The 26,184-nt window shown below is 37.1% G+C and overlaps 1 protein-coding gene across 1 annotated transcript in view; it reads left to right on the top strand.

Moving 5' to 3' along the window:
* Nucleotides 1-26,184, top strand: part of MYT1L (myelin transcription factor 1-like) — a 288,999-nt gene that overhangs the window by 194,098 nt on the left and 68,717 nt on the right. Inside the window, exons 15-17 of the mRNA XM_006882851.1 lie at nucleotides 6,544-6,606; nucleotides 22,256-22,339; nucleotides 23,876-24,097. Coding sequence (XP_006882913.1) covers nucleotides 6,544-6,606; nucleotides 22,256-22,339; nucleotides 23,876-24,097 — 369 coding nt within the window. The remainder of the gene's footprint in view (nucleotides 1-6,543; nucleotides 6,607-22,255; nucleotides 22,340-23,875; nucleotides 24,098-26,184) is intronic.

Here is a 26,184-nt window from a genome sequence, read left to right as displayed (position 1 = left end):
TTACCTACTGTTTTTATACAAATATGAATGCCAAACTATCATTTCCTGACAGGAAACCTTAGCTGAGACAGAGAAGAGAACATGTCAGAAGATGGTCTGGGTTTCTATGTGAAGGAAGGGAAAGGCAGTCAAGGCATTGTCTAGGTGAAAAGAAGTTAAAAGGCAATTCATAGACTATCAGATCCTAATATGGGTGACTATTTTTTTTAAAAAAAAATAAGTGATAAGGTTCAGAATGTCTATACTTGATATTTAATTTCCAAAATATAATGCTATTGAATATTTTACATAAAAAAGGTAAAATATTTTCTTCCCTTAAATTTCACATAATGCATTGTCTTTAAAATTGGGAAGAAACAATGTTTATTTCTTAGTGACCTAGCCTCTTTCCTATTTTTTGTAAAATTATAGAAATGTACCCAGAAATGAATATTATTTCTTCATTTTTAACTATCCTTTTTCTTTTTCTTCATTGTGCATTTTTTCACTATTTTCTATTTATACCATACAACATATCCAAATTAATTTTTTTTTTCGGGTCTCTGAAAGGTCTTTCAGGAAAAAATTCTTAAAAAACAAAAATAACTGGAGAAAAGGCTTAAATTCTTTTAATTTGCAAATATATTTTGCCATGGCCTAATTTTATGTGTTTTTTTTAAATGTAAAACATTGAGAAAAATGTTTTATTCTTTTTTTTTGCATCTATTTAATAAGTTACCATGATTGATTTGTTATGAACTGAAGAACAAAAAAAAAAAAAAAAGAAAGAAAAAGAAATAACAGTATTAAAGGATTTCTCCAAGAAATTTTTCAAAGAACTCAAAAGAGCATAATTATACTATTGAGTATAATGTAAGTATACTGTATTGAGTTCTGGTGGCCTAAGGTGATAAGAACTTACACTGCCAACCCAAAGACACAATTTGAATATAGCAGCAGCTCCTTGAGAGAAAGCTGGGCAAGCTCCTTTGCCCTTGTGATTTATAGCCTCTGAAAACCTGCTGGAGGGTCAGCTAAGAATCAGTTCCAACTCGATGGCCATGAGTTGGGAATTTTTTAGTGAAACAAGTAATAACAGATACAGATGATATCAGTATGTTAGCCTTTATTATGAATATATAGAAAATATAGTAACCTGTCAAGATGAGGAATAAAATTCTTTTTTAAAGTCTTTTTCCCCTTTCATTTGACTGGGGAGAGAATTGACAAGACATGAAATTAGCTCACTCTCATGTGGTAGATGTCTTGGTTCAGACACTGACACTTCATGAAAATGACTCTTGATACCTACAATATGAAGGGTGTATTGCACTCAGCCATAGTGGGAACTAGCTCTCCAGTATGGGGTAAGAGAGAGATGGAGCTGAACAGCCTCTCCACATTTATCCTGTTAATCTAGCTGATGGCTTTTTATGCTGCCCCTTGGAGCACAAATCTTTGTAAGTGTTGGCCCCACCTTGGACTTCTCAAGGAGTCTACTGACTCACAGTGCCAATGCAAATGGTAGAAATGGGGTCAGTAATCTAAGCCTATACTGCTTAAGAATATGTACTTTAGCCAAATTAAATATGCACAGTCACCTAGATAGAGGAATTCCATCATAAAGAAAATTTCATACTTCAAATGTCTTAATATAATTTTGAGTATTTATGAATACTTATAATATCCCCCTTCGAAAGGGATAGAGTAAGATGACAGAATATGAAGAAAACACTTTAAAGATATTGTTATCCCCCTTCGAAAGGGATAGAGTAAGATGACAGAATATGAAGAAAACACTTTAAAGATATTGTTAGGAATAATGTAACAATAGCACAGAGTGTAGATTTAACAATTTCCATCTTCACTGTCTCAGTGTTGTGGTGTATCATAGGAAGGGAAACAATACATTGCTAGGTCTTCTGGCTTGGTGAAGGACAAAGCAGAGACAAACTTGATAAATTGGCTGACCTGCTGTTATAACTCTGTTATATGTCCAAATGCAAAAATCACATTATTTAGGATTGCGTATTCTAATATCTTGATACTACGTATTTTTTTCAATGTGAAAGGATGTATCTTTTGAACTCCATGTTGATATGATCAATTATGAGCTCCATATAGGTTTGGGAATCATTTAGGGCCATTTAAAATGAAATGTCTATACACTTCGGAAGTATAATACTTGCATTCCAAATGTTTCTTTTAATCATTACTAACAATAGGAAAACAGTAAGCACAAAAGGATTTCATGATATTCAGACTAAGATATTTCTTTGAAGTCTTAGAGCTATAAAAGCAACAGAAACAGAAGGTTGCCTTTAGTTGAACAGGGCTCCATGAAATCAGAATACCAAATAATTTGCACATGATTCTGATATTTTAAGATTTTTCCTGAATTCTACATGTCACCCTTAACATAAACACCCATAACATTAAAATGCTGTATTGTGATTTTTCCCCATGCCCATGCTTACACATACATACGATACTGACTTTTCCAGCAATGCAACAATATGAATTACCAGAAGATGTTTTATCTTGCTCTTCTTTTAATTACAAGATAATCACAAGCAAAGATAGGGCAGTGGGATCCAGGTCCAGAGACACTTATGTCTTAAACATGTCTATGAGGGAGCAAGTATAGATTTGAAATTATTTATTCATTGTGTCCTTTCTCCAAGTGTTTTTTTACCAATAGTGCTTTTGGAGTGGAAAAGAGGGGAGATATATATATATACACACACACACACACACACACACACACACACACATACACACGCACACACATACACACGCACACATACACACACACTAAATGTTGTATTTAATGTAGACACAGGGATATAATATAGACTCAGTGGCATTGTTCCTGATAACTACTAGAAAGCAAGGAGGACCATTAACTGAGTGGTGTTCTTTTAAAACATCATTCTTTCCTTATAGCGGCCTGATTACTTCAGTGCTAAGAGCCTGTGCTTTCTTTAAAGGGAGTTGAGGGGGCAGTTTCCATGGAAACTCAGCCAGTCTCTTCTGCCATTTCAAAACCCAAGCTGTGCAGCACATGCTCCTGTCTGATTTTATCCACAGGGGATTTTGATTATCCCACTTGGGCCTCCCTTTATAGAAAAGATGTGCTCTCAGATGGGTATAGATGCAAATCGAATTTTTGTAAATCGATTTTACACCACTCGCATTATCAAGGATCCTGGAGCTGACTCCTTTCTGGAAACAGGAATCCTTTTGTTAGATGAATAACCACTTCCTTATTCATTGACTTCGAAAAATTGTATTTAAAAAAAAGTTATTTCTTTAAGCTAGAAAATTTGTATGTAAATCTAAGAGTTTGAAAAGGCCTTAAAATCTTGAACGGTAACATAAAAACGGATACAAAAACATGTTGAAGGAAGAATAGTTGGAAAATATTTTTGAGTTGTTAAGTGGTCCAGAAGCACCACCTAAAGATGAGAACGCTGAATTACCACTTGGTGAAATACTGAGCTGGATTTTCAGGGATAAGCCAACAACTAAACTTGAACTGAGAACTCTACACCTATCCGTGAGAACTAAGAATGACAACTGAAGCTCTGAACAGTTTTGTTTAAAGCTCAAACTATAAGGACAAAGTGAAGGGAAGAAGTAGCTACTAAGAGACAAAGCCCAGAGCAAACCCTGAACACTCCTGTCTTCAGAATATAGATAAGGTGGTTGCTCCTGCGCCAGATGAGGAGTATCAAGTTCGGACATTTGAAACTGTTTTCCTAAAATCATATCATTAACAAGTGGAAGTTCTAGAATGCATGCCTAACATCCCCCTAACTTGAAACTCATTAGAAATTCTTTTTTAAAACCCCAAACTTTTAAGAAAGAAAATCTTCTTTCCAGTAACTTTTTTTTTCCTTCTCAACACAGTAAAAGCTCTGAACATAAGCCATAGTTATAAAGGAAATTTTAAATTATTCTGGTGACCAAAAAAAAAAAAAAAGAGAAAGATGCATTTGTAAATGACACTTATCTAAATAACATAAAAATTGCTTTGAAAATATTTCTTTCTATTTAAATAGGTTGTAAAATCTTAGTTTCTTTTTACCATTTTGGTTATAACACCTCACTTGAAATTTGAACAGAGTATGTCAACCTTCTCCCCACTCCTCAAAAAAAAAGTGAAATATTTTACTCATATTAAAATGAATAAATTTTAAATAAATTTGCACTAAGTACTTAAATTAGGAAGGTTTTAAGGAGTTTTAAGCAAAAGTAGTGCCAAATATAAATTATTGGCTTGTAGGAAACATTTCTGTTTCTCAGTAAACTCTCAAAACAGAAACTTTTATGAAGTTTAGTTTCTCCTAATATGGAATGACTTTAATTGCTTTTATATTTATCTCCCTCCATGAGTCTGCTGGGATAATGGAGCAGTCATTCGAGGTGTCATTTGGAAAAGTAGTTAGTTAAATTTGATCTAGTAAGCTATTATTTTAAAAATAATTACTTCACATTTAACTGAATCCTATCTTACGATGATACCTTTCTTACAAGTGTATATTGGCAGATGTTACTTTAACAAATGTTAAGTCATTGACCAGATTTGAATTGTTTGGAGTACATGCCTCAAAATTTCATCAAATCTGAACCAAGTCATAGCTGACCATCTGGTGTGTTTTCAGAGGCTGTAAACGTCATGGGAAGAGATGCCCATCCTTCTGTCTCAGAGTAGCTGGTGAATTCAATCCACTTGCCTATGGGTTGGAAGCTTAACTCCGTACCCCTTAGGCCACCAGAGCTCCTGCATTTGTCATACATAATACAAAACAATTAAGTATTTTTTTAAGATGCACATTGTTATTGTTTCGTAACTGAGCTATATAGCTGACACTCTAACAGGTTTTCAGAGGCAGTAATCACATGTAAGGAGATTGCCCATCCTTCTCCTGCAGAGCTGGTGGATTCGAACCTAGTACCTTTGTGATTGCAGTGCAGCTTCTTTGCACTAAATACCTAATTATTATTCTGCTTCACACTTTTAAAATCCTAATTCCACGTACATTGAAAGGACATCAATGTGAACACACATCAACTATTTTTCTATGACCTTTTCACTTAGTGATTTTTTTTGAATTTTGTTCTGGTTCTAAGTAAAAAATTTAGTATGATATGGCAAATGGCAATTTCTATAATGGAAGATCTAGAATTAGGTGTCCTTTCTTAGAAATAAAAGAATTACATTTCTAAGCATCAAAAGATTGTTTAAGCATTCCAAGTGTCAAAATATGATATGCATACACTCGAAATTAGTCCAATTTCATTCTGTTCACCATTCTACTCGTTGACACGCTTAACTTATCTTGAAAAACCCAATCTGTAAGAAATTATTATGGCTGGTCTCAATTTTACATAACAAGGGTGACTTTCTGAGTGGAAATTAAATTGAAAACTCTCAGGAGTAGTATGTCTTTTTTTCTTTTAGTTTGTGATTTGTGTCCTTGACAAGAATTTATGGAATAAGTGTGGGACTTTGAGTTTTACTACTAGATTATTATTTTGCTTGCCAATCCTGTTTGGGTTTTTTTTTTACTATATGAAAGAATTATTTATTTGACATTTGCCCTCAACTTTAGAAATCTTGGTGGGTTTCAATGCAGCTAAGATAGTTTGAAGTGGCAATGACTTTGTAGGACTATCTGATTATTCAAGAGATGGTATAGTTAATAAGTGATAGACCTTTTAAAAATCATTATTTCCCCATAGAGCAATGGCAAGGTAAAATCAAATTCCGTTCCACAAATAGGTGTGTACAGTGGCACAGAGTAGATACATAGAAAACTATTCTGAGTATGCTCACTGACTTGCCCTTGTTAATCAAAAAAAATGTCCTATCTTCTATGCCCTGGTCAGTTAAAAGCAAAGCGGTTTTCAAGGCAAACCAAACCTGCCAAAGCAGGCTTTACCAACCTCAAAGAATTGAAATCTCTTGTTCTTCCATGTACATAGTTAGGATATGGGTTGCTACACATAATGGAACTTAAATTTAATAAGATTAGCCAAGATCTGAAAAGCCAGCACAATGGAATTCTGTTATAACCCTACTGAGTCAAGTTCGAACTAAGAGCACTAACAGAAACCTGTGTATATCCTTCAGTGTACCACGCACACTTAGCATTCATTATATTAGCACAAAAACAAGCCCTGCCAAACAAGTTATATAGCAGTAAGAATAGGCAAAACTTGGATATTTGGAGGAAATAGAGATTCTAAAATAAATAGCCTAGTGGCCAAGACTTCTGCCTTCTCCAGAGTCTGTTGGATCCTAAGCAATCACTGAAATTCAGAATCATTCTAGAAAGTGGCATTGTTCTTGAAAAAAAGCAAGGTTTGTATCTGTTAGTTGTGATTCATGAAAATGATTCCATGGCAAAAAGCTGGGGAGTTTCCAGCTCAATATTAGATCTTTCAGGTAGAATGGTTTAACGATAGAGTTTATTTTTTTGATAAGTGAAGAAGTGAATTGTTTGAGGAATTTTCTTTCCTTCCAATAAATTACCCAATTTATATTTTTCATTGTAGGTGTCCCACTCCTGGTTGTGATGGCTCTGGACATATTACTGGCAATTATGCTTCTCATCGAAGGTATGTAGCAAAGCTTCTTACTCTCTTCAGCCATTCTTTCTTATTTAAATAACAATACTTTCCATACACATGAATGTTGTTCAGGCTCCAGGCTTTGGGACATGCTTGGTTTGACCTCAATGGTAAAATTAAGGATTTAGAGAGGATTAACACCATAAAGCAATGAAAAACAAACTTCCATTACCCCAATACTAAATGGCTCCCACTGTGTCTCCTCATTTGAAGAACGAGGGGATCCATCTGTGAGAAACATTTTCTCCTCACTAATATGTCCTTCTAAATTGAAATAGTAAATGGGGGGAAATTACCCCTAGAACAAGATCTCTGAGAACAGTCATTGAAAAGTAAATATATCTAATACTATTGAGAGTTGTTCTCTTAAATATTGAAGTTTGGGTGATGAAGCTGTAGGATCATTATAAGCAAGGATTACAGAAGAGGCTAAGCTCTCCAGAAATACATTTCCTTACAAATTCTAGATACTGTCATCTAAAAAAGGAAAGAATGTCTAAAATATAACAAGGTCATTCAGTCATATGAGATTGAAAATATCTGTACTATTTAACAATCAGTAAATAAATTATGGATGCCTATTTTATATTTGGCCCTATTTTAGAAGTTAATTGAAAGGAACATTTGATAATTTTTTTTCATGTTACTTCCATGTTTTTTCATGTATTTCCATGTTACTTTCAATTATGACCAACAAGGCAATGCTAAGACAAGGTTAAATACATTCTCAAATTTAAACAATAGATAGTAAAGTTTCCAAACAATGAAAAAACAATGTCACCTATAGCAAACACAATTAAATAAACTGCATTGTGAGATATTTGTTGCCTAGCTACTCTGAAAATTTAAATTACAAAGTATGTAGTCCAAAAGTAGATAGTCTTTCTGCCTAAATGCAACCCCAATAAGAGAAATAATAATAATGTTATAACATCAATAGTAAATAGTCTATCTGCCAACCAGAAAATCCACTTTGCAAAAAACAGGGTTGTTTTACACAGGTTAAGCATAGTACAAGCACATGGTATGAAAGATGTGGCCACCCTCATGGCCAGATTCAGACAGAGTAAGAGGGGCATTCGCCTTGCTGATAAACAACACAGTTTGTCCTGGAGACTGAACTTATGTGTTAGATTTCTTTTGTCATTAAGATCTTACTACAAATCATCTGTGTCTATTTTCACTTCTCACCAATTTGGAAACAGGTCTATTAATCATTGTTAAAGCCAACAGTGAGAATTTAATTGACCATAACACTAAGGGAATTCTAAAAGGAGACTTCATACTCATATAAAGACACATCTCACTATCTAGACTAAGGTTTCTTAGCCTAGGCACTCTAGACATTTTGGGTCACATAATTATTTGCTAGGAAGAGAGACTATCCTGAAGATTGTAGGATGCATGGTGACAATTGTGATCTGCACACACCAGATGCAAGAAACACCATCTCTATGAGAGATAGCTGAGGTATCTCATTATTTGCCAAATATCCCACAGGAGCAAAGTTATCTGCAGTGAAAATTTATGCCATCCTACGTTATGTGGTCAAGAGAAGTTGTGATAGCATTCAAGAGCGGGGAACTACATTGAATATAGAGTAAGAGTAAGCTACTCTCTGCAAAACAGGACCGCCAGCATAAAATTATTGGCTTAGAATTGGAATTTACAAATAGCATTCTAGTTAAATATAAAAATCAAAGATAGTCTGTGCTATTTGTTATTTTAATTTATCTTAAAAGTGTCTCACTTTTTATATCACTAGAACACACAGTGTCTTAGAATATGTATAGAGCTAATAGTGAACATTTGTGGTCATTTCATGTTTGAATGCTTGCTTTGTGTACTGCTTTTTTGGTTTTGTCTATTTGTTTGGCATCATATAAATTCAGTCATAATTTAGTTTAAACATTTTATTCATTTCAGTTATGTTTTGGAATGTTAGGTATCAATATAGCATAAACCTGTGATTAAAATACAGCTTAACTCTAAATTTAAGCTCTGATCTTAGCCAGAAATAGTAGTACTAGGTTTAATCCATAGAGTTAGAAAGTAGATTTGTTTTGAACTTTGGAAAACTGCTGTATTTAGGTCTATAGAGGTTTTAGCACACTAAAAGTAGAGTGTCTTGTACTATTTTTTCCATAGTAATGATGTCTTTTGGATAGACGTGGGCTTTAACATTTAGTTAAGTAAAAGTTCTGTCCTTACTCAACATGATTATATGAATTCGCCACTAAAGACAGACAGAAAGCAATAGTTAAATAAGCAGGCTTCTCCAAGTGCATTGATTCTTGACTGTCATTTATTCAGGAAAATTATTTTATTCTATATTAATCTCCTATTATTCTTTTTCCCAGGAAAATGGTATGCTTTGTTTCTTGCCCTGTTTTTGTTTTGTTTTGGTTTTGGTTTTTTAATTGTGCCATTGTAGAAGTCAATTATATGAGACCAAAAAAGCTTCATCTCCTGTTCTGGATTGTAATGAGAAGTGAAATGATTGAACAATTATCTTTCTCAATCTGTAAATAACTATGGATCTTCTCTTTCTGATCCCGGCTGATGTGCACATGTACAAGTTTTCTTTACAATTATAAGGAATGTTCACTATCCTCTAATTCAACTTTCTTGGAGGAAACTGTAGCATCACACTAGCTAACCAGGCACTATTCTTTCTAAGTGTGCTTTCTTACATGCTCCTCACAACCTTTCTTACACGGCCCTTAGATAATTGAATTACTTTTTTCCATTAAAGGAAACTAAGGCTCTGAAAAGTAACAAGGTCTGAATTCAAGCCCAAATTTTCTGACTCCAGAGTTCTTTCTCATCATAGACCAATACATTCATAGTAGCCATTGGCGATCATCAGATCTACTCTCTACTGCAAAAGTAGGTGCACTCTCAACTAGCTTAGATGGAACTTTATTTATATTTGCTTTGTCTTTGATTTTAATGTTGGTGATGTTTTTCATTCTCTGCTCAATGTGGACTTTCATTTTAACAATATTTATTCACTGCATATGAAATTTTATTTAAAAAATCCTTCATCAAATACTTGGTGTCCTAAGTGAAGATAGAGATAATCTGTTTACTGACTTCCATGTAAAGCTATTCATATATTTCACAGTCATTCTGAGGTTTTTATCTTGATCTCTTCTTCTTCAACAAAGCAATATTGCTTTCTTAAACTTTTCTTTAAAGGTCACATTTTTCAGTCATCTTTCATACTTTTCTTCACCAAAATCATCTCACTCTTCTAAAGTTTTCAAGATTTGTCATTCTGATAACCTCTGAGCAGGGTCTTAGCAGGGAGATTACCTGCAAGTCCTTTTTTGTTTCCTCTGATTTATTGAACCCACTTAATTGTTTAGGAGAATCATAATAATAGCAAGGGCCTGAAGTTTTTGCTCAGAGTAGAAGTCAAATAATGTATACAAGTTTCGTTAAAACCCCTTCACAAGCTCACAAAGTAACCACCCCTTCTTGGTTCCCACCCAGAATGGTCTCAAAAGTAGAATCATACTCAATAATAATGAAAGACAAGTTTTACTGAGTTCTCACTGTGAACCATGGACATTTTATACATATGTTCTCACTGTCCTAACAGGATATTATTAGGATGAGGAGGAAACAACTTCAGAGATTTTAAAAGCTCATACTTTGAACTCTTATGTTCTCAACGGACATTTTTATTTCAGTCTTTTATAATAATGATCAAAATTAAAGCCAGATGATCTGATGCTGTCTACCTAATTTTCTCTACATGCTTTAGGCATTTAAAAGCAAGGATTCCAAAGGTTTTAGCTGTGCTGAAACACAGTAATCATAATGTTTTGAAGAAAGCAATGGGGAAACCAAGATTTATGAACTTGGTTTAGGGAGATCTGATAGCTTAATGGTAAGACATTGTGATGCCAACACTAAACTATACAGTTTGAATCTGGCAGCTGCTCCTTGGGAGAAATATGGGAAGTCTCCTCCCATGTGATTCACTATACTTCTGACTCAAGAGTACACAACTACAAAAGAAAAACTAAGGAGTTAGTCTAATTTGAGAACTCTTGGACCCCTGCCTCAAAATCAGAGCATGTGCCTACTCACAATGGCAAGTACTGTGGTGGTGGTGTTTTTGTTGTTAAGTGACATTGAGTCGAGTACAATTTATAGCAACCCTGTAAACAACAGACCCGAATCTCATCCTAACCTGTCCAAGCCTCACCACCTCTACATATGAGCCCATTGCTGCAGTCATTGTGGCACCCCATCTCTCTATCCCTCCCAAGCATGATATCCATTTCCAAGGAATTACTTCTCTTAGCAACATGTCCAAAGTATGAGAGATGACTCTTTGTCATCCTTGCCTCTAATGAGCACTCAGGCTTCCCTTTTTCTGAGACATGTCTGTTCATTCCTTTGGCCATCCATTGAATATGCAGTCAGTACTCACAGTTGAAAGGTGTCAATTCTTCTTCTATCATCCTTATTCATTAATCAGCTTTTGGATGGGAGTTACTAGATGTTTATTTAACTCAGTCTTGGTTAAATAGGAATCTATTCTCTTTTCCTCTACAGATCTATCTAGTCAGAGGTTTAATAAAGTGATTGGCTTCTCCCCTCTTTAACTGCCGGTCTTATAATCTTCCTAGTGACATTTCTGATCCAAAGTCCAAAAGACATACTTTCATTGACCACATCTCACCTCATGTTGACAACCAGAAGTTTCTGATTTCTGTTCAATCCTCTTGTTTGCTTCTTGTTTACTCTTAATCAGAATCATGTCTTTCTGTGTGTGTGTGTGTGTGTGTGTGTGTGTGTGTGTGTGTGTGTGTGTGTTATGCACATATTCTAAATCCCCTAGCCTTTTTTTCCACGTAGAAAGGGCAAGAATTCTAAAAGTGTTTATAGTGTTTACTGTAGTTACAGAATTTCAAATAAAGGTACAAATACATAAAGAGTCCCTATAGTAGCACTATTAGCAAATTATTAAAAAGACAGCTTCTACTGAGAAAATGATTAATTATTAAAAACATAACATGCTATGTTTTGAATTGTAGAACCCTATTCAAGTCAGCCAGAGTGCTGTTTGTAGGCAAGAATGATGAGACTTCACCTCACATACTTTGGACATGTTGCTAGGAAGGGCTATTCCTTGGAGAAGGACATGATGCTGGGAAAGGTAGAGGATCAGCAGGAGAAAAAGAAGAAGACTCCCAACCAAGTGGATTGACACAGTAACTGCTGCAGTGGGCTCCTGTGTGTCAGGAAATGTGAAGATGGTGCCGGACAGGACTGGGTTCATATCTTTTGTTTAAAGGGTCACTATGAGCGGTACTCAACTTGACAGCACCTAACAACATTCAAATCAATAAACATTAACTGAACACCTATATTCTGGAGACTAGAGAAGCTATTTTTAAATCCAAGAAATAGATAATCTAATGGGGGGGGGAGACAGAAAAGCAAATAAATATAATATATGAAAATATGTCATCTCTCTAGATAAGTATGATACACTCATGCACATACCATGCACACATGTATAATTATTAGAATACAAGTAATACAAGTAGTAATTCTAGCCAGCGAAGATGGATTTGAGCAACTAATAAAGAAGAGATAACACTTGAGCTTTAAAGGATGGGTATTTTCAGAGGTCATGGAATGATATTCCAAGCAAAGAAATAGTATAGAAAAACTGTTGTCACACGCACATGCGTGTGCACACACACACACACACAAGTACACTGGACAAAGTGGAAAAATTCACTTTGGACATAGTCTCACTTACAAGGACATTTGTAAACATTTCCTTGGAATTAAAAGTCATATTAAATGAATTAAGAAAGTATAATCACCCTGATTTCTTTTTAAGAAGGCAGTCACATGATTATATTTGAACATAGAGAATGAATTATTGTTAGTAGGATGACAGAAGAATTAATGCCTTTGAGCTGAGTATTGGAGAAAAGCACCGGATACCCCTTGGACTGCCCAAAGAACAAAAAGAATATGTCTTGGAGAAGCTGTAGCCAGGGTGCTCCTTATAGGCAAACATGAAGCTTCATCTCACATTATTTTGGCCATATTGCTGTTGTTGTGTTGTATGCCTTTGGGTTGGAACTGACTCGGGGCTGATGCTCCAATGAGTTTTCAGAGGCAGTAAATCACACAGGATTGTGATTGCCCGTCCTGAGCATGTTACTAGAAGAGGCTATTCGTTTGAGAGAGGCATCATTCTTGGGAAGGTAGAGGGAGGGCAAAGGAATGTAACACCCTCAGTCAGGTGAATTGACAGTGACTACAGCAATGGGCTTGAGGGTGTCAGGGATTGTGAGAATGGCAAAGGATAGGACAGAGTTCAGTTCTGTTGTTCATAGGGTCACTATGAATTATACTCAACACAACAGCATTTAACAACAATAAGAAGAAGACTAGATTCTGAAAGCATAATGACAAGGTGATAGAAATAGTCTAGATGAAAATAAAGTGATGATGAATAGAAGTAGTGATGGGAGGAGATGCAGGAAGACCTATGTGAGATCCTCATCCAAGAGAGAAGATGCAATACTTTATCAGATTGACGATAAAGAAGGAAGGGGTCAGTGGTGCATCTGAAAGTTCCAGGTAGGACAAATGAGCAAATAATAATGTCATTATCCAAAATATGAAAACAGGAGTGGCGTCCACTTCCTAAACAACATGCCTCTGGAAACTCTATGAACTTTGATAAATGATGATAATAATAGAAAGGCTTTAGGCCTTTTATTCATAGGATCTCTATGAGTTATGCTCAACTCAACTCGAATCAGCAACAAAAATCCAAAATTTTCCAGACATGGTAAGAATCAAATCCTGTTTAAGTGTGTAAAGCTTGAGATATCTGTGCTATATCCAGGTTAGATTAAAATAAAAAAGAGGAAAAATAAAGGTAAAATAAACCAAAGGTTCAAGAGCTGTCATTACATATGCTAGTTGAGCTCATTGAAAGAAAAAAAAAAGTAGTGAAAAGTGAATAACACTTTTTACAATGAAAGATACGTCCTAAAGAAAAAAGAAACATAAAAGATGATGAGTCCAAATACTACAAAACCAGGTTCTTTGCCTAGTTTCAAGAAGTGTGGAGACACAGAAGCCCACAAAAGAAATAGTCATATGACACGAACTTTGAAATTGCTCCAAAAGTAGGAGAAAATTAGATTGGATCGTTTTTGTTGTCTTCAAATTTGGACCCTGATACAAAAAAAAAAAAAGGTGGAAACTGAGGGACACTACTGAGCACCTTATTTGGGCCAAGTAGTTTATATGTCTTAGTATGCTTTGCTCTTTGTTTCTTTTTTTCATATATATAATCTATGATATAGTTCTTACTAACTTTATAAGATAGGTGAGAAAACTGAAACTCAGTTTTAAATAACTTGTTCAAGCCTGCACAGTTAATAAGTAACAGAACTAAAATTTACATGTGCCTATGACCAGGAAGCAGTCATACAAACAGGTTAAGGAAACACTGCATGGTTCAAAATAAATAAAGAATTGCATCAAGGATGTGTCCTTTCTCCATACTTTTTCAATCTATATGCAGAACAGATTATCTTGGAGACTGAACCATTTGAAGAAGAATGTGGCATCAGGATTGGAGAAAGACTCATCAACAACCTGCTATGATACAACCTTGCAGACCAAAACTGTGGAGGACTTGAAGCATTTGCTGCAGAAGATCAAGGACTGCAGTCTTCAATATGGATTGAAGCTCAATATAAAGAAGACCATGATTTCCACCACCAGGCCAACTGACAATATCATGATAGATGGAGAAGAGATTGAGATTGTTAACAGTTTTCATCTTGCTTGGGTCCACAATCAACCTTCTTGGCATGAGCAGTCAGGAAACCAAAAGATGAGTTGCTTTGTGAAAATCTTCTGTCCAGAAACTCTTCATAGTGCTAAGGACAATGATGTCTGTCTAGAGACAATAAGGAGTGCCTGATCTAAGCCATGGTCTTCTCAGTTATTTGCTATACATCTGAGAGCTGGACAATGGCTAAGGATGACAGAAGAAGAAGAATCAATGCCTTTGACTTGTGGTGCTGGAGAAGAGTATTAAACTTCTATGGACTGCTAAGAGATCAAACAAGTCTGTACTAGAGAGGGTAAAACCAGGTTGCTCCTTAGAGGCAAGGGTTGTGAAGCTCCATCACACATACTTTAGGCAAGTTGCCAAGAGGAACCAGACCTTAAAGACATCATGCTTAGAATGGTGGAAGGTTAGCGCAGGAGAGGAAGACCCCAGATGAAATGGATTGACACAGTGACTGTGGCAATACGAGCAGGTGTGTCAGAGACAGTGAAATTGTCTCAAGATCAGGAACATTTCAGAGCCATTGTTCATAGGGTTGTTATGAATCATAGCCAACTCAATGGTACAACAACAACATCTGATACAAATGGAGCTCCAGCAGTATAAAGGGATTAATCACTGGGATTCCAATCTATCAGTTTTCCCTCAGGAGAAAGATAAGATGTTGTACTCCTGTAAAGAATTACATCTTCAGAAACCCTATGGGCAGTTCCACTCTCCCCCATGATTTCTATGAGTTACCATGAACTTGTCCTCTCCAAGGAGACCCAGAATCCTTGCCTCCAAGGAGTTGCTTGGTTTAATCCTCTCCAGGATGAATCTGTTTGTTTTCTTGGCAGTCCATGGTACATTCAATACTCTTCTCCAGCACCAGAGCTCAAAGGCATCAATTCTTCTTGTCGGAGGCAGTGTGATTGGCACAGGATAGAGCAGGGTTTAGGGCTGTTGTGCATAGGGTCGCTATGAGTCGCAAATGATTCGACGGCACATAACAACAACAACAACCATTAACTTGGCAGCAGTAGACTTTGGGCCATGGGCTATATGAAAGGAGCTCTCGTGTTCTTGCACTCAATGCTATTTTCCACTGAAGTAATATCTTGATCTCTCTTCTTGCATAATAATTCGTCTTCATTCTGGGACCAATTGCAAGTGGTGGATTTTCGTTTTCATTTTGTAATCAGAAAGGAAGATTTGGAAAGTACTAGTTCTGTTACTTCTGGAAGGATCTCTAGTCACCTACTTGCTAAAGAGCTGCACTGTTAATGCAGAGGCATGCAGTTTGAATCCCCCAGCTGCTCTGTGGGAGAAAGATAGGCAAGCTCTTACTATGCAGTTCACTGCTTCTGAAAACCCACTGAAGGGTCAACTATGAGTTGGTTTGGACTTAAAGGCACATAACAACAACAACCTTATTCCTCAGATGTTCGTGCTTAGTCGTTGAGTAAAGGAGACATGTTTCTGTTTCCATGAAACATGGAAATTAGCATGAAGTGAATTGTATGTAAGTCAGCCCAAATTAAAATGCTGCCAGTGGAAACAAGACCCCGTGAACCTCCTTGGATCTATGGAAAATCAATCATTAAGGAGAAAACCAGCCACTGTTCTGGAAAAGGTTGAAACAACAGGAGAATTCTGGGAAACAGCCTCCAAAGATGAATGGAAAGGGGCTGAAAAAGGGACTTCTGTGGAGGAAGAGGAGAGGCAGGGAGAATGTCTTCAGAAGGAGAGCAGCAGTAGACAGCTCACCTCATCTCCACCCTGAATATGCCCAGTCTTTTCACATTCACCCCATCGCCATCCTGAATATGCCCAGTCTTTTCACATTCAGTGTCCGGCCAGCACTGCCAAATTTGCAGACAGTGATGCTGCTGTGTCTTCCAACATACAGGGACCCACTTTCTATAAAATTGCTGAGCCAAACTATGGAATTGTTAGAACTAAAAAGGCATTTTAGGATTCTAGTCCAGCCTCAACTTATCTCACAGTCAAGGCTTCCTCAGGCCACAGTTAGGGTCAGAGCCAGATCTTGACTTCAGTTTGCTGCCAGTGTTTATTGGTTCTGTTTTAGTTTTGCCTTGATCTGTTTTGATCCCAACCAGATCAGTGATTATCCAGAGCCACACCTCATTTCTAATTTCTGGGAAGTAATAAAGAGAGAAAGGAGAGAAGACAGTGGAAAGATTGCAGCCACACTTAACCACATTTGTCACCATGAAAATGTGGCTTCTCTTTCCTCCAATTAAGTTCTTAGACTGAGAAAGAGGCAGTAAGATTCCATAATTCTTCTACCAATTCCTCTTTTGTCCCTTCATTGATTTATTCATTCAACAAATACTTACATAACACCTACTCTGTTCAAGACATTGAACTAGGTATTTGGAAACAATGGTGAATTGTTTCTACTCATAGAATTGACAAAAGGGCATATAAATCGACAGTTATGATTCCAAATGAGTGACTAAAAAACCCACAATGGAAGAACACTATGAACACTCATAGGGAACTCTGATAGCCTCGGGGTAAGAAGCTGTACTGCAATCCCAAAGGTACAAAGTTAGAAACCACCAATTGCTCTGCAAGAGGATGGGAAATCTCTTCCTTTGGGATTTACTGCCTCTTAACACCCACAGTAGGATTAGCTATGAGTCAGTTCCAATTTGATGGCACACAACTACAGTCACAATCACTCACAGGTTTGCCTTCAAAATGACATAGAATAGGCAAAGAAGGGTTTCTGTTTTGTTTTTGTTTTTTGTCTTTGTTTTTAAGGAAATGACATCTAAGTTGAAATCAAACAGGTAGGACCGAATAAGCAGATCAAGAAAGGATGTAAGGTCACCCACAAAGAACAACATGTGCTGTGCAAGGAGGGGCTTGGAAATCAGGGGGGCAAAAAAATAAGCCTAGAAAGAGTGATAGTTTAGAAGAGGGCAAGAGCAGGAGATGAACTGATGTTGGTGGTAAGAACTTTATAAAGGATGTGAAGCAATTTTGAATTATCCCAAGGGAAGTAAAGAGGGCAATCTGTTAGCCTAGTAGTAAGGAGTTGCATTCCTAATCCAAAGGCCTATAGTTCAAATCCACTAGCCACTCTGTGGTTATCTCCTCCTGTGAGATTCACATCTGAAAATTGGCCTATAAAATGGTTCCTACTCGATAACACATAACACCAACAAGGAGTGTAAAGAGTCATTGGATAATTGTAAATAATTAAACACATTAGTAAATTCAAAGTTAATGCTAATTTGTCTTAGTGCAGTAAAACCTGTAAAATTCTGAATTTGTGTATGACAAAGTGAGGTGGATGATGAAGTTAATTTTCAAAATGTGCTTAAGAAGCCACTGAAGTATCCAAATAAGAATGTCCACTAGACAAGGAGAACATGGATTTGCCTTGCCGCTGGGTTAGAGAGAGGAGTCTGGAAACCTTCTACATGTAACTTAAAACATAGGAGTAGATGAGCTTCTGCAATAAATGCCTGAAGAGTGAGAAACAAGATGTAGAAACAATAGTAGTTTAAGAAAGAGCAGAAGTGTAGGCTGCAAATGAAACCAAAGAATTAACAGAAGTGTAGGAATCATAGAATGCAAAATTTAAAGGCTACCTCTAAAAGAAATAGTCCCAAGTTTTGCAGACAGTCAAGTTCTACAAAGATTAAAAGGCATCCATTTTCCTCAATGTCAAGGTCCCTCAGGAAGTGTGGTTTCCATAGAAGGAAGGTCAAGAGCTATACTGCAAATGGTACAGAGGGCTAAGGACCAAGTATGAGACAACAAATAGACACCACCTCAAAAAAAATTATTTCCTTAGGAAAAAAAAAAGAGAGAAATAACAGTAGGAAGCAGCAGCAAGTTAAATGCACCTCTCCTCCCTCCTCTAATTTTTCTTTAAAGAGTAGGAGACGAGTAGGTAGCATAGCAAAAAGGGAGGCAAGCTGAAACCACTCAGGGAGATTTGAACATATTTAAATGACTAAGGGAAAGAGCTGAGCCAAGCAAACTGAAGCTGTGAACAATCTCAATCTCTTCACCATCCATCCTGATGCTGCCAATTGGCCCAGTGGTGAGAATCTTTGTCTTCTTGATACTGAGCCTCAATCCATATTGGAAGCTGCAGTCCTTGACCCTCTGCAGCAAGCGCTTCAGGTCCTTCTCAGTTTCAGCAAGCAGAGTTGTATCATCTGCATATCGTAGACTGTTGATAGATCTTCCACCAATCTTGACCCCACATTTCTCCTCATAGAGCCCAGCTTCCCCGATAATCTGTTCTGCACACAGGTTGAAAAGGTATGGAGACAGGACACATCGCTGGCATACGCCCTTCCCAATTTTGAATCTTGCAGTGTTTCCTTGCTCTGTTCTGATGACTGCCTCCTGGTCCAAGTATAGACTTCTCAGTAGCATGATCAAGTGTTCTGGGATTCCCATTCTTCTCAGAGTCAGCCGCAGTTTGTTATGATCCACACAGTCAAATGCCTTTGCATAGTCAATGAAACACAGATAGACATTCCTCTGGTATTCCCTGCTTTCAGCTAAGATTCACCTAACAGGGGAGCTCTGGTGGCCTAGTGGCAAGGAGCTGCAACTACAATCCCAGAGGCGCACAGTTCGAATCCACCAGATGCTCTGCCGGGGAAGGAGGGACAATCTCCTCCTGTACCACTCAGATCTGATTTGATGGTACATTCACACAAAAATAATAAAATAAAAAATTTTTAAAAAAAAGATCCACCTAACATTAGCTACAATATCCCTAGTACCACGATCCCTTCTAAACCCAGCCTGGACTTCTGGCAGTTCTCAGCTGATGTGCTGTTCCAGTCATTTTTGGATAATCTTCAGTAGAATCTTGCTTGCATGTGAAATTAATGATGTTGTTCTGTAGTTTCCACACTCTGTTGGGTCACCCTTCTTTGGGATGGGAACAAGTATAGATCTCTTCCAGTCAGTTGGCCAGGTGGTTGTTCTCCAGATTTCTTGGCACAACTTTGTGAGCATGTCCAGGGCAACATCTGTTAGCTGAAATATGTCAATTGGTATACCATCTATTCCTGGAGCCTTATTTTTTGCTATTTCCTTCAAAGCAGCTTGAACTTCTTCCTTCATCACCATAAGCTCTTGCTCATATGTTGTTTCATTAAATTCTTCTATGTCAGCCAATTCTTTTCTATACAGTGACTCAGTATATTCTTTCCATTTCTTTTAATACTTCCTGGATCATTTAACATTCTGCCTAAAGCATCCTTGATTATAGCAACACGAGGTTTGAATTAGAAGATGTATTGCCATGGGAAAGTCTGCTGTCAGGGACCTCTCCAAAGTACTGAAGAGCAATGGTATCTCTTTGGAGATCAAGGTGCGTCTGATACAGGCCATGCTCTTTGCTATTGAATCAGAGAGTTGGACAATGACGAAGGAGGATAGAAGGAGAATTGATGCCTTTGAGCTTTGGTGCTGGAGGAGAGTATTGAGGGTACCATGGACTGCTAGGAAAACAAACAAATTCATCCTGGAAAGGGTCAAACCGGGCTGCTCCTTGGAGGCAAGGATTCTGAGGCTCCATCTAACATACTTTGGACATGTTGCAAGGAGGGACAGGGCATTGGAGAGGGACATCATGCTTGGTAGGATGGAGGCACAGGACAGAAGGGGAAGGCCCCCTATGAGGTGCATTGATTCAGTGATTGAGGCAATCGGGATGGGTGTGTCAGAGACGGTGTGACTGGCACAAGACAGAGCAGAGTTTAGGGCTGTTGTACATAGGGTCGCTATGAGTCGCAAGCAACTCGACTGCACATAACAGCAAACAACAACACGGGAAAGAGAGAGAAGAGAGGTCAGCAGCTGTCAGCAGTGTCAAGAGCTTAGAATCCAGCTGTGGAGCCTTGACACTGATCTTCATGCTCAAGACATGACATGACAGGCCCCAGATAAACCTTGGTGCTTGGTTGCAAAAAAGTCTTGATATATGCTTTCCTACCCACCCTTCTGCCGGTGAAATCACTGGTTTACCTCTGAGAGAACCCAGGTCAGACCATGAGCACAGACTTTTAAATACACTAAGAATAAAGAGAATAACCAAAGCAGATGAGACATTTTACTACAAAGATTCACTGCCTTGGAAAATCCTTTTAGGCAATTGTATTTTGTCCTATAGATCTACTGTGTGTTGGATTCAACTTGAAGACATAGGTTATGTAGCATGAGGAATTGTTGCATAATGCAAATAGTTAAATGGCTACTTACTGAAAGGCTGGTTGTTTAAATACAGCCATAATTTCCTTGAAAGTCAAAAGACAACAGCCATTGAAAGACCACCACATAGCAGTTGTACTCAGATACACGTGGGATTACCATGAGACTCTGACTGGACTGAGTAGCAACTGGTTAAGGTGGAATAAGTTCCCTTTATAAAAAAAAATCAGTTTTAAATGATATCAGAAACCACAAGAAAAAAAAATTATGTTTCAACCCCAAGAGAAAAGAGCCTATATCCTGTCAGAGACATAGCTAGGCAGTTAATGTGAAGGTTTAACTTCATATGATTAATTAATTAAAAAAAAATAATCATTAGTATTAAATCAGAGGCAACTCATAACTGACCTTCCAGTCAGTCTTCAGAGATTATAAATTGCAAGGGAGGAATGAATTACGTATCTTTATTCATAGGAGCAGCTGGTGGATTTGACCCTTTGAGAAGTGTAGCCTTTCGGCACAAATCTCTAAAGACTACGACCCTAGAGTTCCCTTCATCTGATTATAGGGAATAAAAAAAATTTTCTACTATCCTGTTAATGTCTACTTTCTAAAACTTTAATTCTTTGCAAAGAAACCTACTTATTTTATGTTTCTTTGAGATAAACCTTTTTTAGTAGCTTTTTTCTCTTTTTTATTTTATTAATTTTAATGAACATTTACAGAGATTCTGAATTTCCATTCATTCATTGTTGCATTTTTCTCCCTGCCTACCTCTTCCAACCGCCCCCCCCCCCCCCGTTCACTCTTCTCTTTGAAAAGTAAAAGAAAAAGTCTTCATTGGTATACAATCCCTCCCCCTCTACCCCGCCCTGAGATAAACCCATCTTTTAAATTAACTGTTGGTCTTTTCTAGCTGGAAATGTCTTTTGGTGTTTTTAAAATAAATGTGAACTTCTAGATACAAACATTTTTAAATGAAGTAAACACATTCTTCTTCCACTGCACACTCCATATACAGCCTGTAGTCTGTACCTTCAGGAAATTAGAATATATTCTCTCTCCCATGATACAAATTTATGAAACAGAAGAACTTGGAAATCTGTCTGTGAGAAACTGAGTCACTGAAAAGAGGCCAAGGGTAATTTACATTTTCCTTTGCCAAGATTAGCCTTGATTTGTGGATATGTCCATCCTTTATGTCCCTTCCCACTCTTTCTTTCTCTCTTTTTCTCTCACTCTATCACAACAAGATAGAGGTTTTATTCCAATAAATTCTGAATGTTTCTGTTTCTGCATCTTCTCCACATCTGTTTTAAGGCATCTCAGCCCACCCTAGTCTTTTAACCTCCCTTTGCAGGGAATTGATTTTGTCTCAAGCCTTGCAAGGACACAGAGGCACAACATCCTATAGGAATGTCATCTTCAGATTTTATTTATTTATTTATTTTCATGCAAAGAAACAAAGGCTTTGGTGGCAGGGGTGGGGGGGAAGATCAAGTCAAAACAACATCAATTGTAAAGGAAGCTTGCCAGATTAACAGTGTGGGATTGCTTTCTGAAAATATTTTTCTTATTTAGCCTTTCAGGTTGCCCAAGAGCAAAGAAAAGTGGCATCAGGATAGCACAAAGCAAAGAAGACAAAGAAGATCAAGAGCCAATTAGGTATGAGTGCCCAGTGAGGCCAAGAAATACAGGCGCAGGGCTGGATGCCAGTATGGGGCAATGTTAAAAGTTTAAATTAAGCAAGGGAGCATTAGTAAAGGAACACTCTCATTCCATGAGCAGTCTCTGAGATGTTAATAAAATGATAGGTCAGATAAAAATCACTACTAATTTTTATTAAAAGCTGAAGCACATCTGATTAGTCCAATATGGTTGCTAAATTATAGGTAATATCTAACACCAGGCTAATATTCACCTATATGCTGTAAACAGGCTAATGTTCTAGGTAAACCATATCCAAAACTTAACTTTTCCACAAAGTGGTAAGAATGGTAAGAAATGTAATTTACAATGAAAGACAGGTTCATAGAATTACATAAAGCCTTCAAATATAATACTAACAGTTAATATCTTACTGATATTTTGGGTTATTAAATTCACTTACTTATATTCTGCCTTGTTCTAAAAAAAATAAAAACTTGAGACAGATGGCTTATACTAAGCATTAAGCACGCTGAAGAGGAACCACGTTTTCCCCCTGCTGCTCAAACCAGGGTACTTGCCCCCCCCCGCCCCAGTTCGGATCCTCACTGTGCCTGCATCTCAACAAAGACGTATGATCAAGAGTGTCACTGTCTTTGGCATTTTAATTTCAATTTCTTCAGAAGGAAAAAAAATTAGCTAAAAATTATTCAACTAAAAATGCCTAAAGTGAATTAAAACTTATGAAAATATTCAAAAACATCAATTATCAAGAATATAAACTTAGCCATTAGAATCAATATGGGCAAATTCCACTCACTTTTGGGCACAGAAATAGGGTAAATTACGTTGCATCTCTATATTCTTTGAGACACATTAAATTATTTGTTTTGTTTTGTGTGAGCAATAGAAAAGTCTGGAATGTATTGATGGGTCTATTGTTGAATTTTAACTCTAGCAGGTTTTTCCATTCATTCCCAAAAATTTACTAACCATGAACTCTGCCAATACCATACCATGAGTTTTAACTAAATGTGATTGCTGCTGTTTAAAATCTTATCAATCCAGACGGGTACATAACCAATTAATTGTTTTCAAATTCTCAGTAGAAACACAGGTTTATGAAATAGCCTTATAAAAGATAATCCCACTACTCCTCATCAACTTTGCATTCTTTTACCATAAAAGCTATTACTCTGTCCAAACAAATGCTGTCTTTTAAGCAGATACCTGTATTTGCTTGTTGCAACAATTTAATTTTCTTTTTCATATGCTAAAGCCAGTCATCCCTCACAAAAACATAGAAAATATTTTCCAGAAAAAAGCATTCTGTCAACTGTGGAATATAAGTATTTCAGCCAGAATGAAATATTTAATTTCTCCACTAGGTGGTGTCATTTAGTGATTTTTTTTTTTCTTTCTTTATTTTTCTTAGTCAGTAGAGCATGATTGTTCTTTTTTTTCTTCATGTCAGGTTATTTTGACTTTGTTGTAGAGGCTACCAGGTATATGATGGCAAGACAATAAAGTTTATCTCATCTATCTGCTATCCAGATGTCCAGTTCCTGGTTGTGATGGTCAGGGTCATATAACTGGAAAGTATGCATCCCACCGCAGTGCATCGGGGTGCCCCCTAGCAGCCAAAAGGCAAAAGGATGGGTACCTCAATGGCTCCCAGTTCTCCTGGAAGTCAGTGAAGACGGAAGGTATGTCCTGTCCCACTCCAGGATGTGATGGATCAGGACACGTCAGTGGTAGTTTCCTCACACATCGCAGGTGAGTACTAACCCTACTGGTGTTTTCTTCTCCTTTCTGATAACTCTGTGAGAATTGTCTAACATGAATAGTTATATATTTTTTTTTCACGTTCTAATTCATTGCCTTCGTTTAAGAGGAAAAATCTGAAAACTATGCCTACCTAAATGAGGTTCTGATTTTGGGAAAAGGATAAAGATATTAGATTTTTTTTTTAAAAATCACATGCTTCCTCATCACATTTATCTTCTAGGACAATGGTTATTGAGTATTTTTAAATGATGGTCTACAGAGGGAAATAAATGATAATTTATGAACACATACATTATTCGTATGTGTAGTCATTTATCTCGGCAGGCCATACTCCTTTGGGCCAGTAGCCACATGGTAAACGCAGAGACTAAAGATCTAGTTCTATCTTTAGTAAAGATGGAGTTCTGATGGCCCAGTGGTAAGAAGCTGGCTGCAATCCCACAGGCATGTAGATTGAATCCACCTGTTGTGCATGGGAGAAGGATGGGCATTCTATGCCTGTGAGTTACTGCCCCTGAAAACCTGCTGGAGGATCAGCTCTGACTAGGTTCACCTCCACATCACACAACAAGATATATTAGCAAATTTGCAAGGTTCTGTCAGCCCCATTAATTTATATTTACTTAATTTTAAATAAAATATACAATTAAATTGTTTTTAAAGAAGTCTGCTTTCCCGAATTATATCTTATTATAAAAGAGTTAAGAACCTATGGTGTCAAAACAGACTAGAGGCTAATAGATTATATTGGATATAGTGCCCTCCAGCATCACAGAAGCATATAGTAGAAAATTTAAGAATCTATTAAATGCACTTGTCATTCATCTGGCTTCAATTCTACCTATTTTACTTTATTAAACAAATATAAGCTGCTGCTACATGTATAGCATATACTCTTACTCTAATGTCTTTAATGTCCTATATTAAGTTTCAAAAAATGACAACTGGCCATAAGCCTCCATTGTGCAAATTACGTTGCTTCAGAAAGTTATTTCTCATTTTCCTGCAATAAACTAACTTATGTAAATCCCTCCATGCTACTTGATCGGGGGAACTGTTTGCATATCCCAAACAATTGTGAGAAAAGTATTCTAGGAGCATTGGCGTTCCAGAGGTCATGCCTCAGGATTAGAAGCACTCATATAGTCCACTGAGTCCTGCTATAGTTTTGACCTAAGCGCCCAGACTCTCCCTAAATATCTAAATGAAAGTTATCACTATTCTATTCTCACCCCCACATGCTTTTGATTACTTTCTTAGTAGACACTTAGGTATTAACGAAATTAAGAGATTTGCTAGTGATTGAGCCTATCTCTCCTTGGGTTTATGATTCTTCTCCACTTCTTTTTCTCCATAGGAAACAACTCAGCAGGGTCTCTGACACAAATATGGTAGAGTTTGTTCAAAATCACATTTGTCTTTACATACTTGACAGAATCTAGGCGAAGAAATCATGTTTAGTAAAGAAAATCACAACTCACAGACTCCAATTACTCAGAAAATATATTACACCAAGAAGGTCTCCTCTCTAAAAATGTCCCTTTAATGTCTGTAAATGACTCAGTCCCAGAGTTCCATGTGTCTGTGCTCCAAGGCCTTTGTTCAATGCCCACAACCTCTGGAAGAAGTCATAGAAATACAAAGCATGAGAGAAAGGCCGTGAGTCCAAGCACTCCTCCCAGGCAAAGCTTATGCTAAAAGGGCATTGCAGTGTCACAGGCATTGCCATTATTACTACTATACACAGAAAACGAAGCTGGGAATGAGGAAACTCTCATAACCCAGATTTAACTCATGTCAGGTGTCATTCGTTTGGTTGTCAGGACTTTCTTTGAAAAGCTCTGATACCTGTTTTCCTCAGTGAAGAACACACTGACCTGCTGGCATGAGTTAGCAGGAGGAAGGAAACGGACCTGTTTTGTGTTCATGCATGTATTTCTAGTCCACTCGTGTGAGGTGGACAGTGTGTAAAAGGAAAGCAGAGAGCAAAGGTAGGTGGGGTCAAAGTAAGCAGAATTGACCTATGGCTTTTTATTCATTTGGCATATTTCCATTTATTTTACTAGGTTAACAAA

The sequence above is a fragment of the Elephantulus edwardii genome, unplaced genomic scaffold (assembly GCF_000299155.1).
Source record: "Elephantulus edwardii isolate Elephantulus edwardi_28Jun2011 unplaced genomic scaffold, EleEdw1.0 scaffold00025, whole genome shotgun sequence".
NCBI classification, from domain to species: domain Eukaryota; kingdom Metazoa; phylum Chordata; class Mammalia; order Macroscelidea; family Macroscelididae; genus Elephantulus; species Elephantulus edwardii.
This window is presented reverse-complemented; position numbering and strand designations above follow the sequence as displayed.